Raw genomic sequence first — 26,979 nt, 5'->3', positions numbered from 1 at the left:
AGATTTCAACACATTTTTGGACTGAGTCAAAGGGAACCACCTATGATTTCGAAGACAGTAGAACCACTGTAAACACAAACATTGCTGAAAAGCAACAACTGTTTTTAAACTGGTCAGTTTTCTATTTCACTGCTACACCCTTATGCTTTTTTTAAGTAAATGAAATGCCTGTCAAATGGAACATACAGTCGAACCTCGATATATCGAACGGCGCGACGATAGCGAAATAGTTTGATATATTCAGAATTCGATATAAAAAAAATCACGAAAAAAATGCGTCAACAGCTCGCTGAAAACAACCAACGAACCGTTCAAGCGTGGTGCAGTAAATACTCACTTGAAGATTCAAACATAGTATTTATTGTGTTGGTTTAAAATATTGAAAAAGAGTAGCCTGCTTTTTGTTGGCCATGGCGTGTTTGACGACTGCGTCCTCAATATAGTCCAGGCGATTCATAAGTGATAGGACGGTGCCTTCAATCGCGCCGCAGCGGCGGCGCACAAGGGCCAAGGCATCTACGACCACAGCTGATGTCAAGAGCGGGGCACCATCAGTGCTTGCGGGACCCACCTCGGCAGAGTCTTCATTTGGCTGCTCAGCAGTAGCTTCGGCGACAATCTCCACATCCGTGAGGTCCGCCGTTTGGAGTTAGGCCTGTCGCGCACCACAGCGCGCGATAGGCCTAACTCCGAACGCACGAACGCTGCGAGCACAACGACCGGTGCCTGCCGATGCTACGGGGGAGGAGCTTGCAACAAGTGGTGGTGGTAGTGGTTGTAAGGAAGAGGAAAAAGGCACTTAATTTCTGTCTGCCTTCAGGCAACACGACGCAGTGCCTTATAGGGGTGGGGGGAAGGAGGGATAAAAAGAATAGAAGGAAATAGATGAAGAAAATAGACAGGCAAGCCACGGAAAAAAGAAGGAGATAGGAAAGTGGGGATCCGGTCGAAGCAGTCCAAGGGCGGGGCGCCACAATGGGAGAGCTGCACGGCGTCAGGAGACCGCGGAGGGCGAACCAGTTGGCGGGAGCTACGCTGGCGTCGGAGATCGCGAGGGCACTACCGTCCAGCTTGAAATCCTGCGAGCGAATCCTCCCAACAAGTGCGCAGTGTGCCGTTGACACCATAGAGACTGCAACGACTGCAAGCTGCAAGGCTGCGGCACGCGTACGCCGCTACCTTAAATGTGGCGCTCTCGGCACCATCGATGTGTGCAGCATTCGTAAACGCCCGCCGCTCTACCGCTACTTCCGAGAATTGCGGGAAAGCTCTCCACCTGTCAATGGAGCGCGGGCGGTTTGGGGTGGCTGAGTTCGATATATCCATTATATGTCAAACTTTGTTCGAAATAAAAAATTATTAATGCATGCGATTTCCCACGTGATATAGGAACCGTTCGATATAGGCAATAATTCGATATATTCGTGTTCGATATATTGAGGTTTGACTGTATTTTCCTGGTCCCATGAGACTTCATTTCACTGAATTATGACATTACCAGAAATGAAAGACTGGAATTGTCAGGAAGAAATACTGGAACTTTGTTACAAGTGGCACCTGTTAACTTCTTTTGGGTTGTTACTTTTGGAGATGAGGTAAATTTTATGTTATAAATGCAAAATTCATCTCCACGCACAAGCAAAGGCACTTTTTTCATTGTTCCAGCATGCTGCTTCACTTATTGAAATGCCACAGACTGTCGCCCGTCGATGTGTTCAGTGCCCAAAATATTACAATAAAACTGCCTTGGAAAGTGATCATCTAAAAATATAGCCCATGTTTTTCAATGCCTTGTGCATGCACCTAGTCACTTACATATGTGTAGCCACAGTTTAATCATCATACATTTTCTTAATATTTATTTTCATGGTCTTCACGCTTTGTTCGCATTATCAGTGGAATAAATGATCAGTCAGTCATGAATGGTTGATAAAGTATAACCGAATTGAGCAGAAGGCATTGCTACAAAACTGTGGCCCATATCTCTACCTTGTCATGCTGTCACAACAAGTAATGTTGTGAATACATGCACTGTATCTTCATCCCTAGGAACATAAGTGTCAGCTGTGCTGCTGATTGCTGAACAATAGCGTGGCAGTATTGAAAGTCGGCTAGTTGGTACGGCAGTATGCTTGGGTACAGTGCGAGAACATTTAAGATGGATAAGATACCAGAAGGGACACAGACGAGCGCTCTTTCATGTCCCTTCTGTTCTCTTCCGTCTTCGTCGTTCTCGCGCTGTACCCAAGCAATAGTGTGGTACTTCCGAGAAGGCCTTGTTCGCAATTCCCACCACAGCACCTGTAACGTTTCGACAATGAGAGTGCAGTTGACTTGTGAAACTACTTGAAGCAGTTTGGGTAACTGATAGGCATGTAAATTGACAAATGCTGAGTGTGCGGAATCTTTGCTGGGGGCGTCATTATGCCTCTTTTCTGTTTTGATAAATTTACATATATGTACAGTGAAACTGCATTAAAGGAGCAGTGAAACGAATTTTAAACATTTTCGAGTTGTTATTCTAAATAAAAGTACTGGTGTCGAGAAACCTAAAACGAGTATTGTGGTGCCTGGGAGTGCATCAAATATACCTTTATTACCGCTACCCTAAAGAGCATTTTCGGTTTCGATATTGTGGGAGCAGCTTCTCAGTGATGTGTCATAGCAGTGTGCCACCACAGGAACACAGCAACTGCCGATATAGTACTTACGGCAAATCTGTTACCTGCTCATGGCACACGTAAACAGGAATGAGTTGACTGTTGTCCAGTGACCCTGTGATCAGTGATTTCTGCGATTCAGGCTGCATGCAGGATGCAGAGTTCATCTTGAAATGCTTGCGCAAGCACACGGGAACACAATTCTCTTCTGTGTTCCCATGTGCCTGCGCAAACATTTCAAGATGGATATGTTCCAACTAGGCCGAATCGCAGTTTTGGTGCAGAGTTTGTAAACTCTGGATTTGTCTTGACTCATTGGCATGATGTCTATTGTAATGGAGCTGGTTTGCAAATGCTCCGTGACAAAAACTTCAAAATAAAAAAATTTATATACTTTATACATATTGGCTGACTCTGGTGTATAGAGAGCGTTGACGCTGCATGCCAAGGAAACAAAAACTGTCCCTTTTGTGATGTCTTCAAATCGTGTCCGTACTCTTTCATTTTGAACTCTGTTATTAGGGGAACGAGCAAAGGTGACACTCTTGTTTTTCGTCCTGTTATTTTCAGTCGAGCCCTTCCAGTTTTTGAATTTTCCGAAAAAGTCTTCTAAACAGTGCATATCAATGGTTCTGGCTCAAGTTAAGAGTTAAATGATATCGGAGCATCACTTCTCTTAACATAGGGGCCTTGCTAACTGTCAGGATAATTAATGAAACTTTGCTGTTTGAGTTCAACGAAAATTAGCATACAGCTAGTATTGTTGGAGCATCCAGTGGAGCAGGTCTCAACAATGCGCTTCTTTCTATGTGGCCCCTGAGATAGGTTTCAGCAATGTTTGAAATGCAAAGTTAACCAAAGTAATACACCAGGACACACAAATGTCGCTTCTTGACAGTGTCGCTGCTTGACACCTTGTCAATTTCGGTCACCTGCAGATTTATTTATTCATTTTGAAATCCCGCTTCATTCGGAGAATTTCTGCAGTGCCACATTTCAAAATGTAAATTGCAGGGGATAATTTGAAGCGGCATTCAGCACCAGCCTAGTGAATTTGAAATTTTTGGGTGCTATGTGCACTGGCATAAACAATGCTGAGGGGTTTTACCTTTGAATTTTCAGCCTTTTGTTGACACCATTGTCAAGAGTTTGTGGTGAAATTGGGATGGACAATTGCTGGAAAACTTGACTCTTGTAATTATAAACTACCGAACATTGCAAATCAACATTACTTTCATTAATCCTAAGCAGATCATTGTGCATTGGCCCGTTAACCGCTCTAATGCCCAAAACATTGACTATCTGCTGCATGGTGTACAGGAACAACACATCCTTGCAGCCATAACAGCCAAGCGGGCACCCACGGTAGCTAATTTTATTTCTTCCTGCACTAGCCTTGCCAAGAGTGCGCAACATCTGCACGCCAAATGTCGCAACTTGCTGATTCTCTGTTGTTGCCGTCGTAATCTTTTCGTGCCGTGAAACCCACAGAGTGTCGGCAGCCTCACTCAGAACCATCAACACCCAAGGTGCCACATCAAGAACGCGCATTTCAGAGCTGTCCACTGAGCAACAAGAAGCTACTTACGCAGCTATTTCAGCACAGTATGGCGATCCAGCTTTTCGAAGCGGCCAAGACATGACACAAGCAGTCTGCTACAAGTGCAAGCTGTTAGGGAATTTCGCAGCGGCATGTCCTTCGTGTAACAACTCATCTTTGACCCAGCCATCGCCCATGCCTGCCTTCCAACAGCCACTTAGCAGAACAGAGATTTGGGAAAGTTGGTTTGCGTTCGTCTTGAAAATAACGCAACTACAGGAGGACGAAGAAGGAAGAAACAATCGTACAGGCGCTTACTTGCCACTTAAGCTTTTCAGAAAGAACACAATTGCATACAAAATTTCACATGTACATCGACGTTATAAAACAAAACAAGGGTGGAACCAAACATGTACACAAATCTGCTTCACGATGTGCCTGAAAAAAACCTAATCATCACCAAACGCTGCCTGAAGATATGTCAGTTAACTCTGTGACAGGCATAGAGTTTCATACAATAATACCTTGAGAGGAATCTGGCGCTGCGATCGTGTACCCTCATGGGAATCGAGGGAAGTACAGGCTTCGGATTGGATTGCATTAGCCGGTGAACTGTCCACGGATCTTTTTTTACAGTTTCAGTTTCGTTATTCGCGTAGAGTGGCTAGCGAGATGGGTGCAAAGGACTGAAGCTGCACCTTTGTTGTTCAAAAAACCTGAAAACGGCTAGGCCTCTCAATTTACAGCAACGCTGGAGATGTATAAGTCGTGTTTGACAGTTTAAGCGAAGCATCGTCCACTCACCGCTGCGCATAGATGTAGCGTCCCGTGGCAGTGCAGGATATTACATAGAGTTCACGTTAGTTGTTAGTGCGTCTTGCCAAAACTTGTTGAAATCAACTGCAAAACAATGGGGACGCACTGCCAGTAGATGCACTGCCATGCTCTCCTGAGTCAGTAGACACACTGCCATGCTCTCCTGACTCAACTTCACAACAAGACGAGAGGTGCGTTGGGGGCAGACCACTTCAACAGGCGTACCTGGCATCGCGGCAGACGAAACGTTAAGTTCCTCACTTAATACTGTGCCATTATTTTTATAAGTAGATGTTGCGTACTTTCGAGAGCAAAACAATAATGTTTGTTTTGAAATGTTGTGAAGAATAACTCATTACTTGTTGGTGCCAAATCTGGAACGCAATCGCAGAGCAATGCATACCTTGGTGGTTAAATTTGTACAGGTTTCACTTCTAATGCCTAGTCACAAAATCCTTTTTAGTTAAAGTTTGCGTACCAAAAAATGAAGCAAGTTTCAATTAGACAAAACTTCATATCACTTTGTTGTACACTCAGCAAACGAGCGTCACAAATCTCAAGAACATGATCCATTCGAACCAGATCCGAAGCCTGTACATCCCATGATTCCCATAGCGATACAAGCGCCGCTGAAGGAGCCCGCGTATACAGAAGGGCCAGTTTCCACTCTGGGTATTATTGTATGAAACTCTATGGTGACAGGGATGCTGAAGGGTGGCAAATGCATAGATATTTCTTGCAATGAGTGTATCCTAACGTAGTCTCTTTATTATGCTGCGAGTCTTCATGTGTCCAGCCCAAGCTTCACAGCAGCACTGCCATTTATTTTGTCTATTTAAAGTCTATTTAAAGTGTGCAGTAGGTTTACAACAGTGCTATGCCAGACGCACTGCCTAAACTATACTTCAATATGATGCTTAATGCTAGAAGATTGTCAGCTATACGTCGCACTCGCACATTCATCTTTGGGTGCTATGATGTTTCTAGCCATAGCCGCACTTATGCCGAAGGCGTAATTATTCAGCTTGCATCTGTGAGGAAAAATGCAAAGTATTATTTTCGGCCGAGTGTGGCATTTGCCACGTTGCAGGGCACACTTTCAACCGGCGGACCCTTGAGCTTCGATGGCATGAGTGATCAACAAATACATCCCTCCACGGCAGTAATGCTTACGGTTGCAATAGCTGGGGGTGGCACTCCTTGTTAGTTACTTTTGTGGCCACTAGTGGCTGCGATGCCATTTTAGAGCTGTGTTAGCACTGTGTCTTATTTTTTTTTTTCAATTTAGATAATGAACTGGCACATTTTCTAAAATTCTTGAATACAAGCTAACTACTGTTTGAGGAAATACGGTACTCGGCCGAGTTACGTGCTTTGTACTTTGTGCCTTTTCTTGAAATGCATTATGTCAAATGATGACTAATCTTCAAACATACTGCTGTACCTTAATTTCGAATGTTTTATTCTCTACAGTTCCTTTGGCCTCATCCCAATCATCACTGAGCAGTACAATTTGGATGAGCCATACTATTACGCGGTAGCTGTGACACTTCAAGGGGACAAAGAGACTGATTTGTTGTACCTGAAAGGCAAGTAGCCATCAATTTCAACACTGCGGTTCATAACTTTCTCTGCATTGTCATTTTAGTATAGTCCAACATCATTGATTGAACTTTTACTGCATTGCCGAGAGGGGGAAAATGTGTTAGCTCCAAGGACATATCATCCAAGCATTCTGCCAAGCATTCAAATTTACTTTAGTTGGGCATGGGTATAGTTAAAATTTTCTACGAAATTTAAATTGAAATTTATTGGTGCCAGTATGATAAATTCTGAATTGGAATTTTTAATGTAAAAATTTTCCTTAAGGGTACTTTTAATGTACAGTGGCCGTCAAAATATTGCGGACCACGGGAACTCGTGTCAAACAGCACCAAGGCACCTTAGGACTGCTGCCTGCAAAGCTCGTGAGTGCGCACTGCGCATGCGCACCCTTTTTTACCTGCCAGCCTGCTCGTTCTCTCTGTTCAACTGTGCATGCCCCGGAACACCAGAAGAAGTGCTAGGTCTCACTACTGCTTTCGCTTCGGGAACACCGAGAGATGATATCGTGATGAAAACACGTAATTTGTACTGGCAGTGCTCAGTGTGCGCCGCATCATCTGCACCTTACTCCCACACGCTCTAAGCTTTGTCAAAAATGTGCATTTGTCAAAAGCGTGTCAGTTTTTCAAAGATGGACCTTTGTGATAAGGTTTGCGCGGTGACAGCTGGAGTGACACTTCGCGCTTCTAATAGTGTTTCATTGTGTGCGCTGTTCAAGGGAGCAAACGAGCAGACTGGCAGGTAAAAAAGGGCACACATGCAGCACAGTGCACGCATTTGAGCTTCACAGGCAGACGTCAGAAGGCGCAGCGGTGCTGTTTGACATGCGCTCCCGTGGTCTGCAAAATTTTGACTGCCACTGTACCTACCTTTCAGGCCAGGACATTACAGAGAAGTGGACATAGTTGAAACATGTGTACATGAACGCACACATTGCAATAAAATGGAAAGTTGGGCGAGTTGGTCCATTTTGGCACACATTGCAGTTAGCTATATAATGTTTGAGTCAATCAATGAAAGGCTAAAAAAAAGCAGTTAAGAAGGTAAATTTTGTTATTTGAAAATTACAGTGGAGCAAAAGGCACAAAAAAAATTATGAGAAGCAAGGACTTGGTGCTGTGCGTGCAGGTGCATACATTTTAGTAAGTGCAGGTACAGAAGAAGGGTGTCTACCAACCTGAAAAACCTAGAAAACTTGGAAGAGTTAGAGAATTTGTACCTTTCTGGTAAAGTCAGGGAATTTCTGAAAAATCTGGCCTGGTCATGGAAACCGATGGCAGTCTATGCGTTTCTCACAAAAATAAGCATTATCATAGTTTACCAAATAAGCATTAACATAGTTTACCAAGAAGATGTAACAGTCATGGAATTTGCTTTAAATCATCATGAAAAACCTGGAAAAATCAGGGAATTTTGAAAAAGCAAATTGATAGACACCCTGGGAAGTAGTTAATGAATTTCATTATTGAAACTAGAAAAATTAAAGTCTAAATACTTGCGCCCGCCGCGGTGGTCTAGTGGCTAAGGTACTCGGCTGCTGACCCGCAGGTCGCGGGTGCGAATCCCGGCTGCGGCGGCTGCATTTCCGATGGAGGCGGAAATGTTGTAGGCCCGTGTGCTCAGATTTGGGTGCACGTTAAAGAACCCCAGGTGGTCGAAATTTCCGGAGCCCTCCACTACGACGTCTCTCATAATCATATGGTGGTTTTGGGACGTTAAACCCCACATATCAATCAAATCAATGAAATACTTGCATGGCACAACTGGTAGGATAGTAGAATGAAGACTGGTATTTATTTGTAATATCACAATTTGTTTAGGATGTCATAAACGTCGGCACTGAAAATTTCATCTGCAAGTACTACTGTATTAAGTCCAATGTGCAGTATGAGTTTCAAAAGGAATGATTCTGTGAAGAAGCATGATTTTTGTGAAACATGAAATAATTACATTCACCCCATCAATGATGAGGTAACACCCATCAATCTACTCTGGAAAGACATTTGATTCTGTAAGCCATGGCATTCTTTTTACCAAAATTTATGATTTAGAGAGACAGCATATGACATAACTGTTATTTTATAAGACAGGCATCTGTACATGTCAATTAACAATTCTTCAGAGTTTGGCAGAATAGTGTTTGGTAAGAGCTCTACATATCTTCTGGACAGCAAAGAAAGCAAAAGATACAGTCTACCAAAGATACGCAATCCGAATGTACCTCTGCATTTTGATAGGTAACCTTATATGTACTTCAGAGATCTGTGTGCCCTTCACGTTCTTCTTGCGGTGATCAGCACTGCAGTGGCTTTGCCAGGCTAGCTAACACTCCCTCATTAATGAATTTCTCACTTTTTGTTGAAAAACTGTTTTGCAATTTTGAAGCAACATGCCGCTTTAATTTCAGGTAAAACTTCATGCCACACTGGCATCAACCAGGCTGCTGGATGGGTGGTGCCTCTGAGTTTTCTGATCAGTAATGAGCGCATGCGGTCCTATGGCTGTGATTCAGCTCGCTCTGCTTCAGAGTTTTTCTCCAAAAGCTGCGTGCCCGGGGCACTTTCCCGGGAATTCGTAGGCTCTGAGCGGAGCTACAAGAACCTATGCGACCTATGCCATGGCACCAGTACCCACTTCTGCGCCCGTGATGCTTCGGAGCCCTTCTACGGCCACACTGGTGCCTTCCGCTGTCTCGTTGAGGGCGGTGGCCAAATTGCATTTGTCAAGCACACAACTGTCTTTGAAAACACTGCTGGCCGCAACAGCATGTGGTGGGCACGCAACATCATGCCTGGCGACTTTGAGCTGGTCTGTCGGGATGGCTCGCGCCAGCCACAGGACAAGTATGTCCAGTGTAACCTAGGAAAAGTGGCATCCAATGCCATTGTGACGAGCATGCACAAACCACAAAGCATGATCGACGCTTACATCAATCTCTTTGTGTATGCACAGCAGTTCTATGGCTCTAAATACAGTGAAGATTTCACATTCAAAATGTTTGTGTCAGAGGCTGCACATCCTGATTTGATCTTTCAAGATTCAACACAGCAGCTAAAACCAGTGCCTTTGCATAGGCGCAACTACGTAGACTATTTGGGTAGTGACTTTCTCCAAGCGGTACGTCTTGTAGACTGCTCTGGAGGCTCAAGTGGTGTGCGGTTGTCCATAGCAATCATGTTGATGTGCATACTTTTTCTGAAATTCTCGACGTAATGGTTTTTTTTACTCTTTCTTGCTGATAGACTGTCTCGGGTCACTTAAAGGGGCCCTGCCACACTTTTTGAGCATGGTCAGAAAATGCTGCCGACCGGTAGTAGAGGCTCTCGACAACGCGCGAGCGAAACACGCCGCCTGGAATTCAACATAAATTATCAAAGTCAGCTAAAAATTGCTTTCTCTTCTCTCGACAAATCATGTTATATGCCCAAAAATCACACGTCAATGACCCATCTGTCAGCCATTGGCTGATTTTACCATGCCGCGCTCGCTCGTTATAGAGATAGCCACGAGAGGTCACGCGCGATCACACTGAAAAAGTTGCGCATTCGAAGGGGAAAAAAAAGAAAAAAGTGCTCAAGGTCGCGAGGCGTGCGTAACGTTTTTCTGTGGCCCTGCCAACGCTCCCTGCTTAGCTTCCAGCGCTTGCGTCAGGACGAGAGAAGAGAGAATACAATTGCAGCACGCGACAAACCTTTGTAACTCCACTCGCACTGGACGGATTCTTAAAATTTTTGTGGCGTTGAATTCGTGAGGCAGTAACCTCTTCCAGTGAATTCATTCTACAATTACTTGAAAAAGTGTTTCAGGGCTTGTACTTGTCATGCTATTAAGCACATGATGTGATGCAAGCCCTGTCAACTCGAAAGGCGGAGGAGTTTTGTACTACTAGAAATGACCTACTTTAAATTGGGTCAATGTTCGACCTCCTCGATATTGTTGTGGTGGAGAGTGCGATGTGCTTTCCGATGTTTTGAGCTTTGTCTTTAAAGGGGCCTTGCAACACTTTTTGCTAAATGAATAAACCAGTAAAGAAGAACGACGACGAAGGGAGAGAAGTGGCACACACTTCTTTCTCTTGTCCATTGTCTTCTTGACTGGTTTATTCATTCAGCGCAATGTCCAAATGACCCAGACTTCAACCTTACTGCAACACATTTTGAACATAGTCAGAATATGTTGCTGATTGGTAGTTGAGACTCCTGCAAATATATGAGCCAAACACGTAGCACACAGCAATTTCCAAGCGGGCTAGAAGTCGCTCACCCAGTTCTTGACAAATGGTATTGTAAGTGAAAATTACCACACCTTAAGCACAAAAAACAGGGCCATTCACTCATTAGAATATTGTGAAATGCGTAGTTACCACGGACGTCATTTGATGCTGCAACATCTCCATGCTATGCTTTATAGTACTAGAATCACACGCTGTATAGAATTGCAGCAGCATGCTTCCAATCATGCTAAAAATAAGCCACATGGGGAAAAAAAAAGAAAAGAAGGAGTTCAAAGTCTGTCGATTCATGAGACAATAAACTCCTTGAGGAAGCCATTCACTTATTACTTGAAAAAGTGTTGCAGGGCTCCTTGAAAGTATTGCCCTTCTTGCCATGAGCTAATCAAACATTTATCCATCATCAAGAGCTGAAAGCTCCAAATGTAAGATATTTTCTTGATGTTCTGAATCACATTGTGCTACTTTTCATCACTGTAATACACTAACTGCTGAAGAGAGGATGATTTTTTTACCAGTTTGTGTGCATGAAAAAATAAGAGCAGAAATAAGCACTTCTTTTTAAAGTGTTAATGAATTTATGGAGTTCAATCTCGAAAGGCGACTACACTTTACAGGACGCTTGTCAACAGAATCACTTGAGTGTTTTAATTCTTTTATTTGCTTGCTTACTTTATCAGCTTCTATTATTTCTTACAGCAACATTGCATGGCACAAAGCATTCAAAGGAAATCTGTCTAATCAGGAATATTCACAGCAGTAAATAGCATACAATGACCAATCATTAAAATAAAATAAGGTGTTTCGGCCCCACACTTGTGGCCTTGTTCACAATCTGTGAATCGGGAACGAGGCCTTCGTAGTACACCTGAAACACCTTTGATTTTAGTTTAATGATTAATCAGTACATATTGCGAATGCCTGTTTAAAAACCCGAGGTGCCTTTGCAGCTCTTGTACACATATCCTGGTGCCCTTCTTCCTTTCTCTCTTTGCTTTTTTCTTTTCTCTACATTTCTCTCGGTTATGTGACCAAATTAGAGCCCCATGAGTGCATTCCTAGACAATTGTGATGACATAAAAGAATAATGTGTCATCCATTTGTTTTGAGTATAACAAAGCACTATGGTGTGCCACTATAGTGGCATGTATTTTATGGGTCTGACATTGAAGTGCAAAGAGCGATAACACAAAACGTTTCACTTAACTGAAACTTTTAGAAGGATGGTGTGCTGTACAAAGTCAACAGCATGCTTTGGTGAAGTTCACGCTATTATAGTGTGGCCCAGGTACGTAGATATTAAATATTCATTATGAAATATGAACGAAAATTTGTGCTGCCTGTCTGTGGCATAGCCAGGGCGGTTGTTTCAGGGGTTAATTCCCTCCTAACCCCTCTCCCAGGAAAAAAAATGAATTTTTATGTATATATCTATGCACATGCACACAAACATTCATAAAGGGAGTAAGACTATGCCCCTCCCCCCCCCCCTTTTTTTTTTTCCAAAAACATTTCTGGCTATGCCCTGCTGCGTGTACCTTTGATTATAACATGGTGATCTACATTTTTAGCTATAAATCCAGTTGTGCTGAGTTCATGCAATCCATTGTTAACTAGACTGCTCACATTTGCTTTTTGAAAACTACTGCTGTGATTGTATAGCTATAAATGGAGACACACAGGCTGACTGAGAGAGAAAATTTGTCACAGCAGGCTTTGTTTGTGCACACTTTGGAGTGCTGCAGTCGAAATACTAAGGTAAGTAGTGCAGTTATTCTTAGAGACAAAGGAAGTTGTGATGAAGCTGCTTACTCAATTTTTAACGTTTGAGGCATGCAGCACACGTAAAATTGCAGTGCAAATAAGTTCTGCGTATTAGCATCACTTGTGTCCATGTGCTTCGAGTTGTCAATGAATTCCCCCTCGCGCTGCCATTTGGTGGCTTCCTGATTAGCTGAATTGATAGAACGGCCACCCCAGAAAAGCGTTGGTCCCGGGTTTGACCCCTAGAGCAGGATGAATTTTCTGGCAACCAAGTTTTTCTTTCTATGAAATCCGTACAGATTTTCTTGTGGCTTCGTGCCACAAACGGGTTGTTGTCTATGTTTCCTTTCTAAAATTGCATTGTGTACTCACAAAACATTCACGGAGTACTTGTAAAGTTTCCAATATGGTGAAGTTTGTTCCAAATAATACTACTTTGTTATTCCATGGTTTAAATGAGTACAGTTCTTCACACATTTAAGCTATTTCTAGTTGGCAAATTGTTTCTTAATTCATGCATTACCAACATTGAGCAGCTGTGGAAGTTTGTATTGAAATGTAGAATGGTTTTGCAGTTCTGCTGGTGTTTTTAGCTTCTGATGACCAATAATCACCGTCTCTCAATTTTCTTTGGAGCATTGTTGGCATTGCAAACTATTTATAAAAGTGGACTAAAAAGTATTTTGAAAAGTAGATGGAAGCACAACATGTGGTTGGTTTATTCAGTGTACAACATATCACCTTGGTCATAACGTTTCTTTTAAGTGAAATGCAACACTTTTGCGTAGAAGAGTGGGCATTGATTCTTCACTGTTAGAAAATTATTCTTTTTTTTTTTTGGGGGGGGGGGCATTTTTTATATTTACACATTTTTTGAAATCAAAAAATATTTTGCATTTGTTTTTATGTCGTTCATTAACTGTAGTTGTTTCTCATTTTTACAATCTTGTCTTTTACAGACCTCAGTTGAAACTGTAGATCTGAATATTACCAGTGCAGGCATATTGGGGCAAACTTGATATAAACAGTGTTATGTGTCTTTTTTTTAGACTGAAGTAAGACTGAGAGACAACCTAGGTAGTGCATCGTAAGAAACTTCGAGCACAAACTATGACTAGGACAAGAGTGAGGGAACAATACCATACGACAACATACAGATTTTTTATAAATTTTATGAAAGTCTGGTACCCATCTTCATGCACGAATTCTATTTCGATGCAGAAATACCTTGCTGCCCCTAGAAGTACATTGAAATAAGCAGTTAACAAAAACTACAGCTTTTCTACATATCAATAACTGAAAAGGCAATTATCAGGTTTTTGTTATTTCAATACAAGTTTAGGCTCAATATAGGGTTTATATGTGTAGACGACAGGTTATAGCATTTTTGTGTAAAAATAAGCCTGTATTGTCTAAGTAAACCATGTAATACTGCATCAGTTAACTGCCATGCCACACATTCTGTTTCCACATCAGTCTGATACTGTGCAGTGACAGACCCTATAGAAGCTTTGACCAGGGAGCGTTTGATCTTGAATGCCATTGTTATGACCTCTTTTTGTGCTGATGGCATCTGTTTACCCTGCTGGTATGGCAGCCAGCAGCAAGGTGTCATAGGTAACCAAATTTCGTTTAACTCGTATTAAATTTGTAGCATTGCCAGGCATCGTCAATGGATCTTCAGGTTTTTGGCCTATGCTCATACTTCTAGGAGCGTTACCTGAACCATCAAGTGCTTTTCTACTCGTTAATCTGTATGCCATTCACTTTGAGCAATATGTGACACATACTTAACATTCCGTCCATATGTAAACTTTTTTCTTCTCCCTTCCAAGTTATACAACTGGTTTTATACTTTTTTAAGTAAGTGTTGTGCAGCTTTGTACATAGAAATGGGCAATCAGTGTAGGAACAATGTTCTTAGCTGTGTCTGTCTAATTTAGGCCCATATGTCTGGCACACATATTTTTACATACAATTCTATATACATGGAATCGTGCTAATGGATTTTAATATTTGTTACGAAGATTTGCCTTGGATTTTTCATAATCCAAGAGACCCCGTGATATATTTTTATACATTTTTTTCTCATTGTGACACAATGTAGCCTCTGTAACATTGTCTTTATACAGTGCACTTTTGACTGTATGGTGTGTGAATAGATAACAAGAGACTGTATCAAGGTGCCACATTGGACCATATAATAACTGTGTACCGTCCAATTTAAACACATCAAAACTGTGCTACAAATGTGCCGACATTGACTATCACAGAGCAAGATGTTGACATCGTTAAGCTGGCTGCTCTTGAGGTCACTGAAAAATAATTTGCCCACAGTTGTAGCAATACTGAACTATGCTGCAATAGTATTGATGCATTGACATAGACTAGGAACTTCATGATTGGACAAGCTAACAAAATTGTCCACGCTGAAAAAATCATTGTGCCTCAAGTTGAACCACCTCCATGAAAATTCTCGGCAGTTGCTGAAATGCAAGGCTGTGTGTACAGAAATGTAAGTCAACGACTGTAAACAAAACATCTGCTTGTCGAGTGTTGAAATGAATCGATGCAAATACAACCTGTTCAACACCTAGAGTACTTGTCTTTATTTCTTCATCTGTGCTGCTTGCTTCTATCACAAAACTTCATGACACAACCTTGGGCATGGCCTTGCAGTAAGTAAAGTATAATGCACCAGTAGCACTAACCTGTCCTACACAGACCCTGGGCAGTGAAGAGAGGTTTAACACAATGTTTCCAGCGAAGCACTGTACCAGAAAAGCGGCTTCCCAACTTTGCAAAGGCCTTAGCCGACACTCTGCAGATTCTTTCGCCTTCGGAAGAAATGCTGAATTGCTGCAAATGCTGGCGCAAATTTTGTAGGTAGGGTGAGGCTGTCCTGCATCCATGCTGGCAGGGCTTTTGTGATGTTTTCTTTCTGGTAGCGATGGTCAAGCAGCAGTATAACAGCGTAGTCATCCTTGTGACGAATGGCCCGGCCAATGGACTGGTTCACTGCTTTCATACAGACGCTTTCATAGTATGCTTGACCTGCAGTGCGCCCATCATCTGTTCGCGAGTACGTAGCAGTCAAGTATTCCATTTTGCTCGACATTTCTGGTGCTTTAGCATTGGGAAAAGGAAGGCCGACCATAACGATGCACCGACCCATATCATCAGAAAAATTGATGCCCTCGCTCATCTTTCCGCCTACTACTGAAAAGAGGATTGCCCCCGTCATGGGTTCTGAACCAGATGTAGCTTTGGCACATTGGCCGTACTGTGCTAAAGTGTTCTCAAGCTCTGAAGACTTCAAAGGCTCGTGAAAAATATGCTTCTTCGTAGAAATCTTTTCGAGGACTCCAGTTTCTTTCCACCTTTGTGAAACAGCACGTTCATATTCGTATGATGGAAAGAAACACACAATGCCACCTGGAACAACCCTCGTCACATTACCTAGCACCCTGCCCAGTTCGTCAATCATCTCGGGGTCCATTTTGTTCTTGAAGGTAAATTCAAAGACTCTGCCAGTGGGTCCCTGACCTAAGGCTATTACGGATAGGTTGTCTTTAGCAACAACATGGCCACATGAGAAATGCATGACACGCTCTGGAGACACTCCGGCAGGAATTAGGAGTTGGTCCACAAACTCACTTGTAGGTTGCATAGTACCTCCGGCCAAAATTATTGAACGTGCTTCAGATACAATATCTCTGAAATTATTGGCAGGACTGAGGAGCAAGTACTTTAAGAATGAGTGTTCTGTGCACTTAGCCTTGTGCACCAACACTTGGCCATCACGGCTGGAGTCTGAAAGTTTATGAATGAACTCCTGTAGTGTTATCATAGGATTTTCAGATGCAACAAAACAGTCTTTGGCCTGCTCTGTAGATGCCTCCACCATGGGCACGAACTGTTTTGAATTGCGTTTTTTCATGGAATGAATGAAGCTGGACAGCTTGGCAGCTTCCAAGTTCTCAGATTTTTTTTCTAATGCAACAGTAGCCTTTTTTGCAAAGGAATTAACCTTAAGGGCAATCTGACTTTGTTCCAAGTAGCTAGCAACCTTGAACAAATTAATTGCACCTAACCCAGTGTTGTCCAGAAGTGTAGGTACTGTGCACATTGTTGAAACATCACTTTGAACAGCCTCTTTGCCAGGCCCCGTTAGGTAAGATATGAAGCACTTCAGTACATGAAGGACCTGCTTAATGTACAATATATTCTTGGTGCTCATTCGGGCATGGTAGCGATTGTAGTATTCACCAAGCACACGCTGGACATCCTTGAGGTGAGTCAACTTTAAGCATACACTATGCAAATCACTGATGGTTTCAAGAAGATTGTGCGCTTCATCAATTATCACAACACTGCCTTTTAGGTCAAGCTTGCATGCCTCCCTTGTTGTCTTCTGCAAAAGGATATTGTACGGAATAAGCACTAGTTCTGCATCTGGTGTTGCATATCGTGATGAATAGTAAGGGCAGGTTTTTTCCTTCCTTGCATGGTGAACCACTTGTTCGATGTCTTGAACTTCAGTCAGAATGTCCATTGCCATGGATTCCATAGCCTGGGGCCTGTAGAAGGGGCATTTGCCAGCTGTGTTTTTCTTGGTACGCTTACGTTCAGGTGGAGCTGTTACCTTTGGCTTAGATGATGCTTTCTGCATGTCCAAACAGCGATCATTTACTAATGACAGGTTACCCAGCTTCATTACCATGTCGTTGATGCACAGATTACCTCGAGATGCGAGTGTCACCGTGCGAATGTTGTCACGGTACACGGTTTTCTTCAGTTCTCTCACAAACTGCGTTAATTGGGAATGCGTTCTGCTGCAATAAATTATTTTCGGTTCTGTCAAAGCTTCGGACACTTCATCGCCGTCAATACTACGCGCGGTTTCATCATCGCTGTCGTAGTCGCCAACAATGTCCTCTTGGTCCTCGTTTATTTCGGCCAGCAGTCCAGCAATTGACTCGGCATCTTTGGTTATGTCATCAGTGCCTCGCGACACAATTTTGGCTTTTGCATCTCGAGCAACAGATCGCCTGCTCACATTCTCTTTATGGTCTTTGTACTTCTTTTCTTTGTCCATGAGTGCTTTATACCGGCATTCAACTTCCCGTAGTTGTTGATCTATTACCCTCTTCTGAGCACACTTTATGAACCAGTCATTCCCAGAATCAACCGATGACGCACTCTCCTTTCGTAAATCCGCTAATTCTGTTTCCATCGAACACTTCTTCGATGCCTTGTACTCGTTCAACCATGCCAGCGCTCCGCACAGAATGCTCAGAGATTTACCTGTGCCTGTTGGACTTTCGAAAATACCGACTTTGCTTTCGCTGAGCGCTGTGAACAGCGCTTTCATGAAAGCGCGTTGCACTGGGTACGGCTCAAAAGGAAAGTGAAAATTTACATCGGACTGCATTACAACTCTTAAGGGCACAGTTAAGGGCTGAGACTCGAAACTTTTAGCGCGCGCGCGCTCTTTGCGTGACGTCAGAAAAAAAAAAACAAGCGCGCCGCACTTGAACAAAAGTCGTTTTTTTTATTATCTTACACAAATTAGATACTCCAAATCAAAATTAAAAATGTATTAAAGTTTTTATATTATAAATGTTTTTTTATGGCGCGTATTCTGTAGAATGTGTGCTCACTGCGGCGCGGATTGTGTGGCGGTCGTGGGTCGTGGCCGACGCTGTCTGCTATCCGTGACCGTACAACACCACCTAGATTGGTCTGTACTGTGAGGCTGCTGTGCTTCAGCTGTGATAGAGTTTTCGAGGCCTCTTAGAAATTCGTCTTTCTTGTGTAGTGTCTAGAAAGTCGCTGCCCAAAATGTCTGATCTTATTATGATTTTGACGGGAGCTATCTCTCTGGTCACTATCATTCTCATCGGCTTGCTCGTTTGGAGGGGCAGCACGTCAAGTGAGTTTCTTTTTCACAACATAGGCACATTTCGGTCTCCTGAACTTGTCGCGTTGTCACGTACCCCCACGGAAACATTGGCTGAGTGTTCTCTAGTGCGGGAGTAATGTGCTTCTAGGCGTGTTTTTAAGGTTTTCTTTGGGACCAGCTGTCGCCACTTGCATCTGTCATGTGCTGCTAATTGATTTTTCCATTAGCTATTATCGCAAGTGGTTAAATCTTGTGCTAAAGGTTCATGCCTTTTCTTAACCTTCTGAGGCGAGTTCACGTTTTTCCGGTTGCGTTCTATTTCTTCCTCATCTCGATTAAAAGTCTATTTTGTGCTTACGGGATACTGGGCGAAGGAGGAATGCAAAGGTGCTCGGCATGTGGGCGTCTGATCCTTAAGGATTCTCCAGTTGCTCAGTTGTCCGAACACTGTAGTGCAATTTAGAGCGCTTGAAGGTGCTCTGGGATGGCTGACCATGTAGCGTAAGGAATCTTGTTGGTTTCATTTTACCATTATGATTACTAAATGGTGGTGCATTGTAGATAAAATGTTTTACTGCGAAGCTGTATATGACTAGGCTGTGTCTGTGTGTTTGCGAACCCCCTTAGCTCAGGCATGTGCCACAGAAATTGGTCAAGCACTGCTGCTCATTATTCGCCCACTAAATAAAAGTTCGCGGGCAAAAACATATATGCCACAGGAAGTTGGCCAAACATTGCTACTCATCGCAGGTCCACTAAAAATGAACGGAACTCGTGAACGGCATACACCAATTAAGGCTATATTCATGAAATTTCAATCGCATACGGCAAACCAGACGCATGCCGCGAGATAACATACCTTTCAAGCATATTTGATTACTTCCCTTCTGTAAAATCTGGCCATTGTGACGACCGCCTAGCGTGCTATTTGCACTTTGCTCAGGACCTGTCATTTGGCAGTTACTGTATTCCCTTATTTTGAAGCCACTTGAGAGAAATATATTTGACTTCATCAATTAACTCTGTACTTGATTGCACTAACCATGGAGCTAGCTGTACAGACTGACTGCAAAAAAACCAGGTCAATCAGGACGGCAGTGAAGGCTCAAATGTTATTTCTGCATTTTGCATTTGTTTTCTTACTTGAAAAAACTGTAACGTTGTATAAACGGCAATAATCTGCTCATAAAATACTTTCTTCTTTTCTTCTTTTTTTTTTTCTTGTAGGTGACAAGGAACCACAGGTTCGTGCAGTGCCAATCAACCGTGAAGGAGGTGCGCCTGCGGGAATACGGCGGCCACGGCGAAATGTACGGGCAAGGATGGGTGCTGGTCGGCAGCTTAGCGAGGGTAAGCTTATGGCAACCAGAAGGAAAACTTGTTTGTGAGGGCATATCTTAGTTAATGTTAATTATCCTTTCCTTTTTTAAATAGATGACGATGATGAAGAAGATGATGAAATGTTGGAAGACATGGTAGCAATGCCTGAAGGAAAGATTGGAGCTAAGAAGCGCAAGAAGCTTGAAATGAAAGCTGAGAAACGGGCACAGAGAGAAGTAAGTTGTTGCGCTGCACACACTTGTCTCTTCTGCTCTTGACCTCCACTTGAACACTACATACACCAGGTATTTTTCAGCACAACTGAATTACATCTACTGTGTGCAGTGTTGGTTACCCATGTAAATATCAGCCACGTACGTATACCTCGGCAGCTCTGCCATTCATCATTAACAATTACTTGAACTGTGTTCTTTGCTCTACCTTGTATCCCCTGATCGTCCAGCATTGAATCATTACTGATGGCATAGCACCCTTCAATGCAGCATCATTCACACGTCAGTGTTCCTGTCTCTTTATCTGAGTGGACAAATCGTAAAGCTATTTCTATGACTTACATGAACTGAATGAAAGTGTATTTGCTCAATAGCACTGCAGCTTCGTTGTATTACTTCAAGGTCACAGGATAAGCCATATACGTCCCATGCATTTTCGACCATCTTGAGAAACTGTTTTCTCATTAACAACAAAAAATATTCACATGATGCATATATCATTTTCTTCCGAATTTTCCATTCATTTCACTAAAGCAGATTTATTTATTTAACCCTGACTAATATTAAATTTTTAGGTGAATTTTTTATCGCTAAGACATAAATTTTTCATTAAATTTCATTTTTTAAAACTTGTTACACAAAAACTGTGAACTGCATGATTTCGATTCTGGTACAGTAGTTCTATCCACCATCACAGATTACAAAGAAATGTAATTAACTCGTTATCTTGGACTATTCGGGAAGTAATGGTACGTAAGTAATAAAGAGCGTAGTTTTAAGATAATCGAGTTTAAAGGGACTGATTTTTCTCGACCCATTTTTTTACAGCGCAACAGAAAGCTCACTTCTCTTAGTATTTGTAGCTGCAATAGTTAATCCCAAAAGCACGTAGTTATTTTACAAGCAGTATTTTCGATCTGAAAGGCTCTAAATGCAGATGTGCCTTTCCTCCAGCAACGCTAAGAATTGGTAGCAGTGATGCTGCTAGCCCTTCTCGCAATTTGGGAAAGCTGTTGTCGTTCTACTTTCGCAGAAGTTCCTGTAACTATGTATAGCCGCCTTTTTCTGAGCTTTTCAACTATTTCTGAAAATAACAAGCTGTCAGGATAAGGTGATGTGGCACCATACACTTTCCCTGTATTTTTACCATGTTGCTTGCGCCGAAGACTGCCTGTGTCATAGGCGGCTTTTCCTAGCATCATTACCCTCTCAACATATGAGTGAAGTCAAGTCACCGAAAATGTCACATGGTCTCTAAAATATAGTACTGACTAGTCTGCCGTCTCCGCTCTTCGCCGCTGTCGCTCAGTGATACATGCGGTGGTAACGTTGTACGCTGTCAGAGTTCCTTGAGCAGACGCTCCTCCCGCCTACGAACAAGCTGGCGCAGCCATTTTAACCTTCGCTTTGGCGTTTCGGTGCCTTTCCAGGTCAAAATTCTGCGGTGTTTCTTCTTTCAAATGGTTAAATTGTGTACAAATTAGTGGTGGTATTCACATCTTAGGCGCTCACCTTTTCACTTCTTAGTCGGCTTGGACTAACAGTAAATAAAATAATTTGTTTCTTTTTATTATACATGTCTACCTTCTTTAAATATATTATGATTACGTGTGCGCTTGCGAAATGGAAACTCTTACTGGAACTTCCTAAACGTGATTAGCTGAACTAAAAGAAAGGCGAAACGCAGGGCGAGTTCGTCATGTGTGTTCACTGTTCAGGAAATGAAAACAATTTCGAGTATCTTGTTGGGCACATACGGCATAAATTAAGCGGTCTCTATAGCTTAATAAATTCAAACATAACAAAGCAAAGAAATAATTGCAGTGCGAGGAGTCAGGTGGGCGAGCGGTCGATTGATGGCATTGAGTAGCACGTCTTGTTAAGCATTGTTTGATTGGGCCACGAATGTGCCTTTTGTGAGCACATAAAACAGTGATAAAGGAAAAGCATGTGCAGTTGCACATTCGGCTTTTCTGTGTTGCAGGGGCGTAGCCAGGGTGTGGCACTCCGAGCACGTGCCCCCCCCCCCCCCTTTCCCCCGAATTTTTTTTGCCATGGCACAGAGAGCGAAAAATGGCCATTTCAAGGGGGTGCCCCTCTTGAAATAAAAGTGGTGCCCCCCCCGCAGAATTTCTGGCTATGCGCCTTCTGTGTTGTGTACGACTGAAAATATTGAAATTGCCACCGACCGTTCGCGCAAATAATGCCCACTTCGCACCTATTTCACGTTCATTCCTGCAGCCTTCAATAGTTTGAAAGGACGAACGCATATGGGGAAAAAAGCAGAAAATACATACGACAACACTAATCAAAAGAGCAGTAATATGCTTCTGATGGTATGAGAGGCTAATACACATATGCTTCTGATTGCATTTTGTGTGAATGTTCTGCTGTTAAAGTTTTAGGAACAACTTACTTCTCGCGTCATTATATTGTCTGCCTGTAAATAGTGTCATTTGAATGACATATTATGAACTTTGCTAACTGTGCTTAAAAAAAATGAAAAGACCTTAACTGAAGTGTATAATGTGTATGATAAATTTTCCCTCTTGTTCTGAAAATATCATTGCGCTTTCTTTTCTCTGTGACACAACAAGAACCGATCTCTATTATTAAGTGATTTAGCGCAGTAAACAGGATGTTTTCATTCTCAGAAATGTTTACGTACGGGCGGTAAAATTGAACTTACAAATAGTTCATATGTTTGGGAGAACAAGTTAACAGCATTTATACTATATTAGCAGCCTTTCTAGATACACAAAAAATTTAATACTCCGTCTTTTAGTTTTTTCTTCAAGCAAACACGTCCTGTTGAATGAGTGGCTGGTTTCGCCATTGTGATCTCATCAGTGCCCCAAAGAGAAATGACGTTTGATGTAATGTTTGGTCCGTTAAAGACAGCTTAGTCTCCGCCCCCTCAAACAGAAGGAGTAGTTTATCCAGGAGTACACCGATCCCTGCATGCGATTCTTCTCAAAGGATGCTGAAAAAAACGGGAGGTTCATGGATTACGTGCTTGCTGGTTCGGAAAGAGCACTTCAGTACATTGCCAGCATTCGTTCACATTTAGAAGATAACTGTATTGGTTGCCATGAAATTTATGCTTGCTGAAGACCTCCTTCACTTTTCAGCATCTTAAGAGGCACAAGATGTATTGAAGCTAGGAGCTAAAAGCGTTGGAACAGCTAGATGCACTACAAAGAACAAGCGCGAATAAAAAGATGCAGAACTTCCTCAGATTGCCTTAGGTGAAAAATCGGGTATGCAAAAGTTATTTGACGATTTCTTATGTGTGGCTGACTTCGAACAAGCATTGTGGCTTTCATACAAGATTTTTAAAATAAAAAAATCGGCGCAATCATGGAGCACATACAAGGGCTTGTCTTAGGGTGCATGCTCACTCACTACTTGCTTTCTGAAAAACTGTTTTTCATGTTTTTCAGTAACAAAAAAAAAAAGACTCTTATAAGCACGATTAGGCAAAATATGCATTAAGCAATACACTTCAGATTACAAAGAAAAAAGTAATTTCAATTTTTTTCTTTCTTTTTTTTTTTTACCCTATGCCCTCAATGCACAGCCTCAGTGTTTCGTTTGCCTATCTATCATTCATAGCCAGAGCTTATGACCCACTGTTTTGTGTTGGTTGTAAAACTAGAAATTAAAACACTGCTAAGTACTAGAAATGTAGCAGAGTACCTAGGAAATGTCATATTGTTCTTCATGCAGCCCGGTACTTCATTCATTAATTTGTTTATCTTAATAATGAATTTTCTGTAGCCTGCAGTAATTGCAGACACAGACAACTGACAGATAACAGGTTTTACGACATAGCCTTGGGTTACAGAAGTAGGAACATGGAAGTTGTATTGTAAATGGATGTCATTTGTTCTTTTCAATTCTAGAGGGACTTGGAGGACCGGGAGGAGCGCCGCCAGAAGCAGGCACTTGATGAAGAGCGAAGGAAGCAGGAAGAGCAGCGAGAAAAGGAGCTTGAAGCTGAACGGGTGAGTGGGCTTAGTTCCCATCGGTCAACACATGTTATCGGAGGTATTCTATAAATTAAAAGCATGTTTTTTTTTTTCACATGTTGCATTGGGATTGCACTGTTGCTGTAAAATAGACATGCAGTGAAAGAAATAGAGGAAAGCATAATGCATTTACATTTATCCACTTCGGGCACTGCATGCACCTTGAAACCTGAACCACTAAAAAAAAATTACAGCATATCCACGGGGGTAATGATGACGAGTGGGCGAGGCTCCAGAGATAATCATCGGTAAAACTGTGAATCTTTCGTGTGTAATTCGCCCAGTCAATCATGTTTTAAAGACATCATGAGAAACACTGTGTGTATATATAGAAATCAACTTTTATTTGTTCTTAGAGACGATGGATGGCTTGCGATGTCCCTTCATTATGATGGCTTTATGGTCCGTGAAATGAAGGGTGAGCGGTTCCTGTATAGGTTGCAGTGGAAAATTTTCAAATACTAGGTCAATGCATGTTCCTCGGATCATGGTTGGTTTCATATGGTCATACGATATACATCTGAGTGCATATCTAGAAGCCACATGGTGGATAAGCCAATTATTGGTCGTGTCTGCGATATCAATGTTGAAAACCCACATGTGCATTGAGGGAACGAACATTGAGGAGGGCAATGGTAAACTCGGAAGATTCAACGTCTTCTTGCAGGGATCTCCAAGTACCGCCATCTCGCATCTCCTGTGGTACATACCCGCTCTAGAGCGGGTATTTGCCACCGGTGGCTACGTACATCACCAACAACTCACCCCATGGGATGTACAGACCCACACCCTAAGGAGCTTCGCACCTAAAAAAGGAATGAGGTTTAACGTTTCACATTTGTCTAGTCTAGCTAGGATACCGCGAGGCAACTGTGAGCTCTAAGAACTGTGTGCCAACAAAATGTTTAGGCTTAAATTATGCCGGCAAGAAGATTTTCAAAATAAAGCTATGTGTGTTTCTTGCAACACTAGTCTGTCAGCATTGAAAGTATCACTGGCAGAGTAATTTTTACATTTTGCTTGTGTGTGTGTGTGTGTGTGTGTGTGTAAATGTGCACACATACAAATGTGCACAAATCTGCATCAAGAGTGGTTGGACCCCCCCACCCCACCCAATCAATCAGAATTTTTTATTAACACAAATGCAGGAATATTACATATGTTTAGTATCCATAAGGAGGTCCCAAAGGCGAAGACTGTATCGGGATCTCGTGTTAAGGGCAGTGAATGGTAATACAGTGTTTGTAGCAACAGTTGCGCTAACCGTAAATATGAATTAGAATGAGCATGTATGTAGTAGAACCGTAAAAAAACATGCAAAATGAGAACAATATTCACAAAAGAAAACAAAATAAAGCTGTAAAAAGGAACGGTATTAGTAAGCATATCTAATCTGTGATTTGAGCTCTGTCTTTAATTGATGTGTCTAGCATTTTCTATAGAAGCTGGTAATCTATTTTATAACAATATTGATCAAAATTCAGTAATCTGTTTACCATAATTACTGCATACTTTAGGCAAAATGTTATTGTTATGCATAAATCTAGTATTACTGTGGGAAATCAAGTCAGTAATTGAGGATGAGATTGGAGGTAGTGCCTTGGTTATGTATTTAGAAAATATGGTACCTAAGTTGTATTTGAGGAGCTCCAAGATGAATAGGGTCTTGTTATCATGAAGTATGCATTTACCGTTAGGAAAGCATTAACTGTTAGTAATGAGCCCCGCCGCGGTGGTCTAGTGGCTAAGGTACTCGGCTGCTGACCCGCAGGTCGCAGGTTCAAATCCCGGCTGCGGCGGCTGCATTTCGGATGGAGGCGGAAATGTTGTAGGCCCGTGTGCTCAGATTTGGGTGCACGTTAAAGAACCCCAGGTGGTCAAAATTTCCGGAGCCCTCCACTACGGCGTCTCTCATAATCATATGGTGGTTTTGGGACGTTCAACCCCACATATCTATCAATCTATCAAACTGTTAGTAATGATTCTTATTGACTGGTTCTGTAATACATGAAGAAAAGCCAAGTGAGTGTTACAGGTGTTTTCCCTGTACATCATGTCATAATTAATAGGAGAATGAATTAATGAGTAGTAGAGTGACAGTAATAACAACGGCGAAAAATTCTGGCTGAAACCATGCAGCGAATACGTTTGTTATTTTTAAAGTGTTAGTTTCCATAGTCTTTTTCTAACATGGCTAGTTTGTTAAAGAGGAAATATAGTTAGCCCACATTAGGTATTTCAAGGGTTTGAGAATATATTGGAAAGTATTTTTTTGCAAGAATTTTTTCTGGTTTTCTTTCTCTCTCTCTGTACTTGTTCTTTCGCCCATCAGAGTTATTGATCATCTGCACTGATTTGACCACGTTGGTCAAATCAGTGCAGATGTTACGGTAGTGAGGTCTAAGATGAAGTGGACGAACTCTGTGCATGCTGGTTCGTGAAGATGAGCATATGTTTTCATGTGTCACACAGCAATGCATGGCTTAAGCAGCTCCGTTGTTAGAATTTGTGCCATTTACTGCTTTTGCAAATTGAAAAACCGGTGTTGTCGATGTGGTTCTTCGGACTGTATGTGTTATTGTCGTACCGCGGAGTGGTGTCCTGTTTTGAGAGCGTGGCCCTGCAACCAGTTATCTCTGTGATTCCACTAGAAAAAAATATGGCTTCATTGTCATTCATTGCCGAGTGCTCTACATTTATGGGCCTTCACCACGATAGATTGACGTACGCCGTGGTATTGTGGTGGGTGCAGTGCTCGGCTTTGACTCTACAGCTGTGGGTTCGATCCTGGCTGTGGCGTTTGCATTTCAATGGAAGCGAAATGTTAGCGGTCCATTTATTGTGTATATATCAGTGCACATTAAAGAACACCAC

At 42.3% G+C, this 26,979-nt stretch overlaps 2 protein-coding genes across 3 annotated transcripts in view; one reads left to right on the top strand and one right to left on the bottom strand.

Moving 5' to 3' along the window:
* The window catches only part of Tsf2 (transferrin 2), a 77,350-nt gene that overhangs the window by 28,786 nt on the left and 21,585 nt on the right, over nucleotides 1–26,979 (top strand). Inside the window, exons 8-11 of one of the 2 annotated variants that reach the window (XM_075876084.1) lie at nucleotides 6,490–6,605; nucleotides 19,749–19,871; nucleotides 19,956–20,077; nucleotides 23,980–24,081. In XM_075876084.1, coding sequence (XP_075732199.1) covers nucleotides 6,490–6,605; nucleotides 19,749–19,871; nucleotides 19,956–20,077; nucleotides 23,980–24,081 — 463 coding nt within the window. Of the gene's footprint in view, nucleotides 1–6,489; nucleotides 6,606–9,028; nucleotides 15,215–19,748; nucleotides 19,872–19,955; nucleotides 20,078–23,979; nucleotides 24,082–26,979 lie in introns of those variants that run through there. The other variant, XM_037426694.2, reaches the window with a different exon arrangement.
* LOC119175744 (ATP-dependent DNA helicase DDX11) lies at nucleotides 15,202–18,110 on the bottom strand. Its single transcript, XM_037426693.2, has one exon. It carries the CDS (start codon nucleotides 18,048–18,050, stop codon nucleotides 15,426–15,428), a length of 2,625 nt encoding a protein of 874 aa, XP_037282590.2. The 5' UTR covers nucleotides 18,051–18,110; the 3' UTR covers nucleotides 15,202–15,425.

The sequence above is a fragment of the Rhipicephalus microplus genome, chromosome X (genome assembly GCF_043290135.1).
Source record: "Rhipicephalus microplus isolate Deutch F79 chromosome X, USDA_Rmic, whole genome shotgun sequence".
Taxonomy (NCBI): Eukaryota; Metazoa; Arthropoda; class Arachnida; order Ixodida; family Ixodidae; genus Rhipicephalus; species Rhipicephalus microplus.
The sequence above is the reverse complement of the archived record's forward strand: the minus strand, read 5'-3'. Positions and strand labels throughout refer to the sequence as shown.

Coding starts and splice junctions, on each gene's coding strand:
- LOC119175744 (XM_037426693.2), bottom strand. CDS start 18,050: ATGCAGTCCGATGTAAATTTTCACTTTCCTTTTGAGCCGTACCCAGTG.